Source organism: Anomaloglossus baeobatrachus, chromosome 6 (assembly GCF_048569485.1).
Source record: "Anomaloglossus baeobatrachus isolate aAnoBae1 chromosome 6, aAnoBae1.hap1, whole genome shotgun sequence".
NCBI classification, from domain to species: Eukaryota; Metazoa; Chordata; class Amphibia; order Anura; family Aromobatidae; genus Anomaloglossus; species Anomaloglossus baeobatrachus.
In genome coordinates, this window is record NC_134358.1 from 215743389 (window position 1) to 215757455 (window position 14067).

The 14067-nt window shown below is 42.5% G+C and overlaps 1 protein-coding gene across 1 annotated transcript in view; it reads left to right on the forward strand.

Annotated features, from left to right (window-relative positions):
* The window catches only part of LOC142244227 (Y+L amino acid transporter 2-like), an 85484-nt gene extending 73363 nt beyond the window's left edge, over positions 1–12121 (forward strand). Inside the window, exons 8-9 of the mRNA XM_075316430.1 lie at positions 5454–5637; positions 12022–12121. Of these exons, the coding sequence (XP_075172545.1) occupies positions 5454–5637; positions 12022–12101 (264 nt within the window). The 3' untranslated portion in view covers positions 12102–12121. The remainder of the gene's footprint in view (positions 1–5453; positions 5638–12021) is intronic.
* Positions 12122–14067: the final 1946 nt, after the last annotated feature.

A 14067-nucleotide genomic window follows, 5' to 3' on the forward strand; every position in this document is an offset into this window, starting at 1 on the left:
AAGTAAAATTGTGACATTGAACTTGGCTTTCTTAGGTGAATCTAAGGGGTACTTTGCACACTGCGACATCGCAAGCTGATGCTGCGATGCCGAGCGCAATAGTCCCCGCCCCCGTTGCAGCTGTGATATCATTGTGATAGCTGCCGTAGCGACCATTATCGCTACGGCAGCTTCACATGCACTCACCTGACCTGCGACGTTGCTCTGGCCGGTGACCCGCCTCCTTATTAAGGGGGCGGGTCGTGCGGCGTCACTGTGACGTCACACGGCAGGCAGCCAATAGGAGCGGAGGGTCGGAGATGAGCGGAATGTAAACATCCCGCCCACCTTCTTCCTTCCGCATAGCCGACAGAAGCCGCGGTGACGCAGGTAGGAGATGTTCCTCACTCCTGCGACTTCACACACAGCGATGTGTGCTGCTGCAGGAGCGAGGAACAACATCGGACCGTCGCGTCAGCGTAATTATGGAATTCGCCGACGCTACACCAATGATACAATTACTATGCTTTTGCGATCGTTAATCGTATCATCTAGGATTTACACACTACGATATCGCCTGCGACGCCGGATGTGCGTCACTTTCAATTTGACCCCACCGACATCGCACCTGCGATGTCATAGTGTGCAAAGCCCGCCTAAGAGTTTTTTGTACAAAGAAAAAATGATAGAGATACAGTCAGGGCCAGAAATATTTGGACAGTGACACAAGTTTTGTTATTTTAGCTGTTTACAAAAACATGTTCAGAAATACAATTATATATATAATATGGGCTGAAAGTGCACACTCCCAGCTGCAATATGAGAGTTTTCACATCCAAATCGGAGAAAGGGTTTAGGAATCATAGCTCTGTAATGCATAGCCTCCTCTTTTTCAAGGGACCAAAAGTAATTGGACAAGGGACTCTAAGGGCTGCAATTAACTCTGAAGGCGTCTCCCTCGTTAACCTGTAATCAATGAAGTAGTTAAAAGGTCTGGGGTTGATTACAGGTGCGTGGTTTTGCATTTGGAAGCTGTTGCTGTGACCAGACAACATGCGGTCTAAGGAACTCTCAATTGAGGTGAAGCAGAACATCCTGAGGCTGAAAAAAAAGAAAAAATCCATCAGAGAGATAGCAGACATGCTTGGAGTAGCAAAATCAACAGTCGGGTACATTCTGAGAAAAAAGGAATTGACTGGTGAGCTTGGGAACTCAAAAAGGCCTGGGCGTCCACGGATGACAAAAGTGGTGGATGATCACCGCATACTTTCTTTGGTGAAGAAGAACCCATTCACAACATCAACTGAAGTCCAGAACACTCTCAGTGAAGTAGGTGTATCTGTCTCTAAGTCAACAGTAAAGAGAAGACTCCATGAAAGTAAATACAAAGGGTTCATATCTAGATGCAAACCATTCATCAATTCCAAAAATAGACAGGCCGGAGTTAAATTTGCTGAAAAACACCTCATGAAGCCAGCTCAGTTCTGGAAAAGTATTCTATGGACAGATGAGACAAAGATCAACCTGTACCAGAATGATGGGAAGAAAAAAGTTTGGCGAAGAAAGGGAACGGCACATGATCCAAGGCACACCACATCCTCTGTAAAACATGGTGGAGGCAACGTGATGGCATGGGCATGCATGGCTTTCAATGGCACTGGGTCACTTGTGTTTATTGATGACATAACAGCAGACAAGAGTAGCCGGATGAATTCTAAAGTGTACCGGGATATACTTTCAGCCCAGATTCAGCCAAATGCCGCAAAGTTGATCGGACGGCGCTTCATAGTACAGATGGACAATGACCCCAAGCATACAGCCAAAGCTACCCAGGAGTTCATGAGTGCTAAAAAGTGGAACATTCTGCAATGGCCAAGTCAATCACCAGATCTTAACCCAATTGAGCATGCATTTCACTTGCTCAAATCCAGACTTAAGACGGAAAGACCCACAAACAAGCAAGACCTGAAGGCTGCGGCTGTAAAGGCCTGGCAAAGCATTAAGAAGGAGGAAACCCAGCGTTTGGTGATGTCCATGGGTTCCAGACTTAAGGCAGTGATTGCCTCCAAAGGATTCGCAACAAAATATTGAAAATAAAAATATTTTGTTTGGGTTTGGTTTATTTGTCCAATTACTTTTGACCTCCTAAAATGTGGAGTGTTTGTAAAGAAATGTGTAGAATTCCTACAATTTCTATCAGATATTTTTGTTCAAACTTTCAAATTAAACGTTACAATCTGCACTTGAATTCTGTTGTAGAGGTTTCATTTCAAATCCAATGTGGTGGCATGCAGAGCCCAACTCGCGAAAATTGTGTCACTGTCCAAATATTTCTGGACCTAACTGTATATATATATATATATACATATATATATATATATATATATATATATATATATATACTGTAGATAGATAGATATAGATACAGATTTAGATAGATATATACATAAATACAGTGCATACTACAAAAAAAATACAATAGTGAGTACACTCCTCACGTTTTTGTAAATATTTTATTATATCTTTTCATGGGACAACACTGAAAATATGACATTTTGATATAATATAAAGTAGTCAATGTCCATCTTGAATAACAGTGTGCCACCCACGTCCGGGTGTCCGTCTGCAGAAACGTATATGTGCACAAAATGGCGCAAAACAGAGCACACGCTAACGCAGTGTGCTCCATAACAGTGAATGGCCCTGTCGGGCGCATGCGTCCAGAGCACGCTTTGCAGAGTGGGGGAGGGGCGGTCCGGACGGATGCCCCGACGGGACCTGTGGACATAGAGAAAAACGCAATGTGAAAGGGGCCTTAAAGATGTGGTACTCACTAAATGTATAAAGTCCTTAACTGTTTCACATCATAAAATATGCAGGTGGGTCGATGCGGGTCATGTCTGGATGACAGACATTTCATGTAGGGCTGCGCTTCTATGGGTCATGACCTGTAGAAGTGCAGGCTCCGCTCAAAACGGCCATCGTCCAGATGTAACCCTCATCCACCCGTATGCATGTTTTATGATGTGAAGCAGTAAAGCACTTTCTACATTTAGTGAGTGCCATCTCTCTTATTCTCTACTTTTGGATTGTCTCGTCTTGGAGGTGTGCTTATCATGTTGGAATACTGCAGTGTGGCCCAGTTTCCTAAGGGAGGGGAAGATCTTCTTCAGTATGTCACAGTATACAGTATGTTGGTATTAATGGTTCCCTCAATGAAGTGTAGCTCCTCACAGCAGGCAGCACTCGTGCAGTCCCAAACCATAACACTCCCACCAGCATGCTTGACTGTAGGCAAATAAAATTATCTGGGCCTCATCAGACCATAGAACATGATTCCAGTAATGCATGTCTTTAGTCTGCTTGTATTCAATAAACTGTTTGCGAGCTTACTTCTGCCTCATCTTTAGAAAAGTCTTCCTTCTGGGACAACAGCCATGCAGACCATTTAGATGCAGTGTGTGCCATGTGGTTTGAGTAGCGCAGACAGGCTGACTCTTAACTTTTGCAGCAATGCTGGCAGCACACATATGTCAATTTCAACCTTTCAAAAAGACAACCTCTGGTTATAACTGAGCATGTGCACAAAACTTCTTTGGTCGCCAATGGCGAGGCCTGTTCTGAGTGACATCTGTCTTGTTAAACCCCTGTATGGTCTTTGTCACCATGCTGCAGTTCAGTTTCTGGGTCTCATCAATCTTCTTATAGCTTAGGCCATCTTTATGTAGAAAAACAATTCTTTTTTTCAGATCTTTAGAAAATTCTTTGCTATCAGGTGGCATGTTTAACGTCCAGTGACCAGTACGAGATTATGTGTCAGACTTTGTAACTAGTGATGGGAGGACCCAGACTGTAAAAGTTTGGACCCACGCAGGTTAAAGGTATCAGAGTACCGGGCCCTGGCCCGAAATTCTCAGGATATTCCGGGTATTGATCCAGATCTGACACTCGGGTAATACAAAAAAATAATGGAAAAATAGAGGTAAAAGTAATAAAGCAAGCGCTCCATACTTACGAGTCATCAGCAAGACTATAACTGCTCCCGTAGCCACTCATTCACTTCCAGGGTCGCTCATTACCTTCATTGCATATTCACTACTTTCCCAGCCTACCAGCGTCTGTGATTGTAGTCAGACGCGTCCCACCACGCTGAGTGACAGCGTGTCTGACACTTCCAATCACAGACCCAGCCTGCAGGTCTATCATACAGTAAAAATAAATAAAAAATTGGCATAGGGTGTCCCCCCATATTAGTATACCCAGCACAGATAAAGCATATGGCTACAGGCTGCAGCCCACAGCCGTATACTTATCTTGGCTGTGTATCAAAAAGAGGAACCGCATGCGTTTTGTTTTTTTTAAATTTAAATAAATCATTTTAAAAAATGGCGCGTGGTCCCCCCCAATTTCGATACCTAGTCATGATAAATCCCAGCAGCTGAGGGCTGGTATTTTCAGGCTGAGGAGACCCATGGTTATTGGGACCCCCAAGCCTAAAAATAGCAGCCTTCAGCAGCCCAATATTACTCATTAGATGTAACAATCCCAGTCCTTTATCCGGCTCTTGCAGATTGCCCTGGTGTAATGGCAATCAGGGTAAAAAGGGGTTAATTGCAGCTCACATCTGCCACTAATCCCTAGATTAGTAATTGGAGGCATCTGAGCTCTCCCACATTACTAATCTGTAAGTAAAAGAAAATAAACAGAAACACTGAAAAAAATCCTTTATTTGAAATAAAAGACAAAAGACCACCCTCTTTCACCACTTTATTAACCTCCAAAACACCCATTCAGGTCCGATGTAATCCATACAAGGACCCACACCGATTCTAGCTTTGCTACATTACTGAAGGCACAGCGCATGATCATGGTACATGACTGCCCGCTGCGGACTTCAGGTAAAGACTGAGCTAAAGCAATCAGCAGCCCTCGATCTGTGACCGCAGGTCACTTGACCTTAGGTGACTTTATTAAACTCAGTGACTTCACCTGATTAATTAATTTTTAATTGTTGTAATTGTACTGACCTGGAAATTCATGTTATGAGTAATTTTGTCCACAAAGTGCATGCGGCAAAAAAAAACAAAAACACTTTTGCATTGTTATCATCACTATTTCAACCCACGTGGACTTTCCATTATTCAATATTTTATATTGTAATGTGAATGGTGTTAACAATGATTAAAAGTTATTGCTCTTAAAAGAAAGGGATAAAAATGAAAGAACAAAGCTTAAATTTGACTTCATCAGGAAATGTTTCATTTGTAGGCATAGGCCAATGAGAGGTAAGTCTTTTAGTGTAGACTCCCATCTAAAGAGGTCGCTTTGTCATTGGCAGATGGTCTCACATAATTTGATCAAAACGTATAGTAAGTGTCTAATATTATAGTTTATATAGCAGCATTGTAGTTCTAAGACATTAGTGAACGCATTCTTTCTGCTTGTTTAAAAATTCTTATTTTCTTCCTCCATAGCTGAGCTTGTTCTTCCCGGTGTTATACTGCCTCTGCAGTGTTTGTCTGGTAGTGGCTCCTCTCTACAGTGACCTCATTGATTCATTAGTTGGAATTGCTGTTGTTCTTTCGGGAGCTCCTGTATACTATCTCTGTCTTCATCTTCCTTCAGAGAAACAACCCACATTTGTAAGGAAATTCTTAGGTGAGTAGTGATTATACGAGTCAGTTGATTACAGTAGATAATAAAATCACACCTGCTATGAAAATTCTTTTCAGTCTGGCGACGTTTAGTCCTATTTGTTTCAAAACCTGCTTCATACAGATGAAATGGCAATCAAAGATATAGAATAGTGAGAACAGATGGAGACTATTGAACAATTTGTTGTTGAGTCTAATAAGAGCTGTGTGAATCTGTTCTCAGTAAGACACTTATAGTGGAAGCTACAAGAAGACAGAATTTTATAATTTAAGTCTAAAGTGGGCTTTACACGCATCGACATTGCTAACGAAATGTCGTTGGGGTCACAAAATTTGTGTCTCACATCCGGCCTCATTAGCGACGTCAATGCGTGTGAAATGCATGAACGACCGTTAACGATCAAAAATACTCACCATATCGTTGATCGTTGTCCAGTCGTTGTAATCCTGATTATCGTTGCTGCTGCAGGTACAATGTCGTTCGTCGTTAAAGTAAAAGTATTGTTTGACTCATTTTTTTAAAGTTGGAATGGATGTGAGGGCAAATGGAAACCTCTTGACCTCACTATAATGCCACAAACGCATGCTTTGATTTTGACAAAAAAGCATGCGTTTAGCATCAAAAAAGCATGTAAAACGCTAGAAATTTCTTTTAGGATGGGTTTAGATAATTCTCATTGACTTCAATGTTACCAAAACGCAGCCAAAATGGTAAAAACAATTGACATGTTGCTTCTTCAAACGCAGAGATTATGACAAATTTTTGACACCAAAAACGCTGCTTTTTTAAAAGCATCGTGCGCACAAGAAAGCCCTATTTTCCATAGACTTTGCCTGGAAATCAAAACGCATGCAATTTTGCATTAAAACGCTGCAGCTCAAAACGCTGCGAAAAACACATGAAAAAATGCAACATGCGCACATGGCCTAAAGGTGCTTCAAAAGCCACAAGCACAACCACCAGCACAAACACTTTTATCATGGGTCAGTGTCACAAGGAGTTTTGCACAAACTTCGCTGACTGTCATAGCGGCATTGGACTCTGCTAAGATTGCAGATTCCACCTGATGATTTCTCTAGTGTCTGGGATCAACACAGGCAGACTCAAGAGTACAAGCGCAAGCTTAATCCATGGATGGTATCAGAGGCATTCAGTTAGATACATGAGCATGCACAAACAAAAATAGGATACTAGCTATGTATTAAATGCTCATGTGCTGGGAAATGATGCAAATAAAGTTCATTCTAACATTCCTCCAGTGCGCAAGCACAAGTATACTCGGACAATAAGTTGGACAGATATATAAAGTAGAATTTAGAAAGTGGTGCATGTGCATATGATACTTACTGTAAATAAATGTCAACCCAAAAGCAAAGAGAAGACTGCGCATGCGCAAGGGACATTGACACTGACAAGATAGTATTGCAGGAGCAGGGCCTGTGCAAAACAGCACCTGAGTCGTGACTAAATGTAATCATGACAGTTATTAAATGGCAGAAGAAGCACAAAGAAAAGGAAACCAATATATCAAATGTCACAATTAGGTAAATAGAGGGGCCGACATATCATTGGTGCAGCCTGTGAGGCCTCACAGGGGCCCAAGAGTTCAGGGGGCCCATTCCCATCTCCAACGCAGGTGGAATTGTGCATTTGGATGAGTCATTGGACTGCAAAAGGCCCAAATATTGGTTTTGCACGGGGACCCTTTTCTGTCTGTGTCTGCCAGTGGGTAAATAGATTAGAAGGAAAGCCAGATGGGGTAGGGGTGGTCCAGACCACAATGGGGCACATGAAAGAAAAATAAATGTGAAAGAGACAGTGCACAAATTGGGCATAATTGTGAGATGATCTAGGTGGAACAAAAGGGAATTGCTCACCTGGAAGGATTGAGTGAAACACAACCACTTGGAAATGTGTGATATTTAACTTTATGCCTTTAGAGAGCATTTCATCTTCAACTTGCTTATCTGTTCACAAGAACAGTAATTTTGACCAGGGGTGCCCAAACGTTTTGATGCTACTGTACATCAGCACTGTAGTTACCATTTCTGGAGCTACCATGGCAACCGAAGGCTTGGTGAAGAAGCCCATTGCTGCCATCTTTGTACTCCTTTCCTACAGCAGTCAGTCTGTTCAAGTCTCCTAGGGAGTCTAAAAAATGAAGTAAAACTGTAAAAAAATTATTACAAAAGGAAAAAAAACTAAAAATATTTAAAATTATCCAATTTTTCTGCAATAAAAGAAATAAAAAAATTAACATATTTCATATTGCCATGTTTGAAACGGCAAGAAGAGAAAAAAAAATGAAAACTCCAGAATTGTGGCTTTCCAATCACCACACCTCCAAAAACATGCAATAAAAAAAAGTGTTATATGTACGGTACTCTAAACTGGTTTCAATAAAATCATCAGCTCGCCACATGAAAGATATTCCTTCACCCATCTCCACTGATAATAAATTTAAAACATTATTGGTCTCAGAAAATGGGGACACAAATCAAAAAACAGTTTACAAAATTCAAAAAAAAATTTCTCGCACCTAAATAAAAAAAATCTATGCAAATTTGGTATTACCATCATCATGAATAATGTTTCTAGGTCATTTTTAATGCTGTCAAAGCAAAATCCCCCCAAAATGCGTGAAATTACATTTTTTTCACAATTTTAGCCTAAAATGGATGATGTCATTCAAAACTGCAACTTGTCCAACAAAACACAGGTCCTCATATGGTTATGTCAACAGAAAAAAAGGTATGGTTCTTGAAAGAAGAAGAGCAAAAAATACAAATGTAATAATGAAAATTTTCTGCAGAGGCACATACAGTATGTTATGTATTTTAGACAAGCTCCAGACACATTTGAAGGGCGGCTGGAGAGAGTAGGGTCACGGGTGTCCTAAATTGTAAACCAAAATTGTGCCAAATATTGACAAAACTTTGTATACCAAAGTAAGCCGACTAACAAATGGCATAAACTAAAGCCTGCTTTACACACTTCAATAGATCTTTCAATCCGTCGTCGGGGTCAAGTTGTAAGTGACGCACATCCGGCATCGTTCGTGATGTATTTGCGTGTGAAACCTACATGCGATCGATATTGAACGAAAATACGGTGATCGCATACACATCGTTTATTCCTCATACATTGGACGTTTTGTTGTACGAAACTAGTGAATTGTAACGTGTGACATCCCTCATACGATTTTGATGTCTGTGGCTATGTGCGCAGGTGTGCGCTCTGCACCGCAGCTTAAAAAAGGTCTGCTTCAGAGCGCAGCTGAAAAGCTGCGTTCTGAAGCGCCTCACAATGTCTGTCATGCACTAATCTCTGTCAGTCCGTCACTATCTCTGTCCCTCTCTCTCTGTCCATGTCAGTCTATCCCCCTCTCTCATATACTCACCGATCACCGATCCCCGGCGCTGCACGGCATTCACACTGCTCCGGCGGCTTTTACTGTTTTGAAAAAGCCAGCCGCCCATTAAACAATCTCGTATTCCCTGCTTACCCTGCCCACCGGCGCCTCTGATTGGTTACAGTGAGACACGCCCCCCACGCTGAGTGACAGGTGTCACACTGCACCCAATCACAGCAGCCGGTGGGCGTGTCTATACTGTGTAGTGAAATAAATAATTAAATAATTTAAAAAAACGGCGTGCGGTCCCCCCCAATTTTAAAACCAGCCAGATAAAGCCATACGGCTGAAGGCTGGTATTCTCAGGATGGGGAGCTCCACGTTATGGGGAGCCCCCCAGCCTAACAATATCAGCCAACAGCCGCCCAGAATTGCCGCATACATTATATGTGACAGTTCTGGGACAGTACCCGGCTCTTCCCGATTTGCCCTGGTGCGTTGGCAAATCGGGGTAATAAGGAGTTATTGGCAGCCCATAGCTGCCAATAAGTCCTAGATTAATCATGTCAGGCGTCTATGAGACACCCTCCATGATTAATCTGTAAATTACAGTAAATAAACACACGCCCGAAAAAATCCTTTATTGGAAATAAAAAACACACACACATTCCCTGGTTCACCACTTTAATCAGCCCCAAAAAGCCCTCCATGTCCGGCGTAATCCAGGATAGTCCAGCGTCGCATCCAGCGCTGCTGCATGGAGGTGACCGGAGCTGCAGCAGACACAGCCGCTCCGGTCACCTCCACACAGCAAATGAAGACAGCCGCGCGATCAGCTGCTGTCACTGAGGTTACCCGCTGTCACTGGATCCAGCGGTGGATGCAGCGGTGGCCGCGGGTAACCTCAGTGAAAGATCAGCTGATCGCGCTACTCACCGCCGCTCCGGTCAGCTCCAGTCAGCAACTGAGGTGAGTAGCGCGATCAGCTGATCTGTCACTGAGGTTACCCGCGGCCACCGCTGCATCCACCGCTGCATCCAGTGACAGCGGGTAACCTCAGTGACAGCAGCTGATCGCGCGGCTGTCTTCATTAGCTGCGTGGAGGTGACCGGAGCGGCTTTGTCTGCTGCAGCTCCGGTCACCTCCATGCAGCAGCGCTGGATGCGACGCTGGACTATCCTGGATTACGCCGGACAAGGAGGGCTTTTGGGGCTTATTAAAGTGGTGAACCAGGGAATGTGTGTGTGTTTTTTATTTCCAATAAAGGATTTTTTCGGGCGTGTGTTTATTTACTGTAATTTACAGATTAATCATGGAGGGTGTCTCATAGACGCCTGACATGATTAATCTAGGACTTATTGGCAGCTATGGGCTGCCAATAACTCCTTATTACCCCGATTTGCCAACGCACCAGGGCAAATCGGGAAGAGCCGGGTACTGTCCCAGAACTGTCGCATATAATGTATGCGGCAATTCTGGGCGGCTGTTGGCTGATATTGTTAGGCTGGGGGGCTCCTCATAACGTGGAGCTCCCCATCCTGAGAATACCAGCCTTCAGCCGTATGGCTTTATCTGGCTGGTTTTAAAATTGGGGGGGACCGCACGCCGTTTTTTTTAATTATTTAATTATTTATTTCACTACACAGTATAGACACGCCCACCGGCTGCTGTGATTGGGTGCAGTGTGACACCTGTCACTCAGCGTGGGGGGCGTGTCTCACTGTAACCAATCATAGGCGCCGGTGGGCGGGGTAAGCAGAGAATACGAGATTGTTTAATGGGCGGCCGGCTTTTTCAAAACAGTAAAAGCCGCCACAGCAGTGTGAACGCCGTGCAGAGCCGGGGATCGGGGATCGGTGAGTATATGAGAGAGGGCTGCTCAATTCATTTACTCAGGAGTTTAACGGTCACCGGTGAGTCCTTCACTGGTGACCGCTAAGCAGGACGCGACACAGACAGAGCCGCAGCATGACAATGAAGTCGGGTGAAGTTCACCCGAGTTCATTCTGACAGTGCGGCTCTGTCTGTGTCTGCTGTCATCTGCCATTCACCGCTGCTACATCGCTGTCTGTGTCTGCTGTCAGCGGCCATGTAGCAGAGCTGAACGGCAGATGACATAGTAAAAACGCATCCCATACACATTACACACGCTTGGCAAGTCAATAAATAAAAAAAAAAAAAGGTGCCCAATGCATACGTCATAGAACACCTGATCTAAAGGATCGCACACAAAATTGATCAATTTAACATAGACTACTAACGCACGTGTGACAGCAAATGAACGACCTACGTGCAATCTCATTAGATCGCATATGTGACCTGGGCGTGTCACATCGCATACGAGATCACATACCTAATTGTAAGGTGTAAAGCTGGCTTTAGTCTAGAGATGCACCAGATTTATGAACATAAAAAACTGTTTGGCATAAGTATATGTTTTCCAAAATGTAATCAACTATAGGAAATCGGTCCAAATATTTGAATTCAGTCTAAAGGGTGCTTTACACGCTGCGAGATCGCTAGCGATAGCTAGCGATGTCGTGCATGATAGCACCCGCCCACGTCACTGTTTCGTCATGGGGGTGATCGCTGCCATAGCGAACAATATCGGGACGGTTCGTTCGGCGTCACAGCGGAGTCACTAAGCGGCCGCCCAATAGCAGAGAAGGGGCGGAGATGAGCGGCCGGAACATGCCGCCCACCTCCTTCCTTCCTCATTGCCGGTGGATGCAGGTAAGGAGATGTTCGTCGTACCTGCGGTGTCACACATAGCGATGCGTGATGCCGCAGGAACGACGAACAACCAGCGGCATGCACCACCAACGATATTATGAAAAGGAGCCACGTGTCAACGATCAACGATTTTTGACGTTTTTGCGATCGTTGATCATCGCTCCTTTTAGTCACACACAACGATATCGATAATGGCGCCAGATGTGCTAATGATATATCATTAGCAATATCGTTGTGTGTAAAGTACCCTTAAGATATAATATTCTTCTCTTAAAGTTATTGATCAATTGATTTTCTTACAGGTTTAATTTCCCTGTACACACAGAAGCTTTGTATGTGCTGTCCTGTCGAATCAACAGATGAAGAAGTTAAGTTGAAATAAATAGCTCCTGCACACGTCGGGTGACAACATGTAAAATCCTTCCCTTAATATTAAAACTTGTGGTGGTAAAGGTACACTCCTGGAATAATAAAAACACTGTGTTATATCCAGTACAGGGCTTGAAAGGGTGGAGAATGACATAGGGATTCAACATACATCAAAGTCATTAAAGTACACTAAATAAAAGTCAATGTGAGTTTTGCTTGGAGTGTCCCTTTATGCTGCATCCAATATGACATATTAAATACATTGTACATTTTAATTATTTATTTGCAAAAACATTAAGTTAATGAAAGTTGAGCAGCTACAGTAAATCCGTCACTTTATAAACCATCCACAAAAAAGGTATTTCAACAAAATACTGTATATGTTTACAGTTTTCTCCAATATGTTCAGAAATGTATTAATAATTACAACTTTGTCTAAACCGAGAGAACATATGAAGATATTTTGTTTTACTGTGATGGTATATGACAAACTGGAAACCTGTATTTGCTATTAAGGGAAGCTCACTATGTACATACACCTGAGATTGGTTAATGTATGCGGACACATTTTTATGGTTTAATAAGTCCCTGACACATGGGTCAAATTTAAACAGTAAGTTGCCCTAGGCATTCCAAGGCTGTGTTGCTGCCACCATGCGTTGTTTTGCAGCAACCACTACAAAAATTCACTGCATTATGTAGTGTTTGAAAATTGCAGCAAAACAGGTAAAGGCAGCCTTAGTGCTGTTAGTGCTCACTTTTATAGTTGAGTTTGGCAAGTATTGACATGGTACTAGAGGGCAATGTACAGAACCATTATCAGTACATGAATACTGCACTAGAACTGCTATCAGTACATGAATACAGCACCAAAACCACTGTCAGTTTATGAGTACAGCACCAAAACCATCTTCAACACATGAATACACCAGAAGCTTTATCACTACTAAATACAGCAAAAAGAGCATCATCGGTACATGAATACATCATTATAATCATCATCAGTTCACTAATACTGCACCATGTCTACCATTAGTACATTAGTACTTCACCAAAACCACCATAAGTAGATGAATATAGCACCATAACCATCATCAGTACATGAATACAGCATCAGAATCATCAGTAGATGAGTACACCATCAAAATCACTATCAGTACATGAATACATCACCAGAACCATCATCACTACATGAATTTCAACAGAAAAATCATCATCAATATGTAAATACAGGACCAAGAATCTTCATGACTACATAAATATAGCAAATCAACCATCATTAGTTAATGAATACAGCATCAGAACCATCATCGGTACACTAATACTGCGCCAGATCCACCATGAGTAAAATAGTACTGCACCTGAACCACTATCAATACATGAATATAGTACCAGAACCATCATCAGTAAATAAATACAGCTCCAGAATTTTCATCAGTACATTATTACAGCACAAAAAACATCATTAATACATAAATACAACATAAAAACCATCATCAGTACATGAATACAGCACTATAACCGGTGTCAGTACATAAATACTGCATTAGAACCATCATCAATATATCAATACTGCACTAGAATCACCATTAGTACATGATTGCATCACCAGAACCAGCATCACCACTACTATTATCAGTGCATGAATACTGCACACATGATAACTACAGGAATACTGCATCAGAACCATCATTAGACAAGAACAGAGCACCAGAATCATCCTCATCAATATGTAAATATATCAGCAGTAAGATCACTATCTGAATGCAGCACTGAACCACAATCATACAGCACCAAGCACAGTACATAGTAATGTCAGATCAGCCCCTACTATATACAATTTTATTGCATGAACCTGCCACATACATTATGTAAAAAGGACACGTGTTGCTAAGAACAATGCTATTCTATGTGAACAGAACAATCATAGAAGTGATCCTTCTGTGTACTTGAAAGTGGGGTTGGTCTGTCTAAACAAG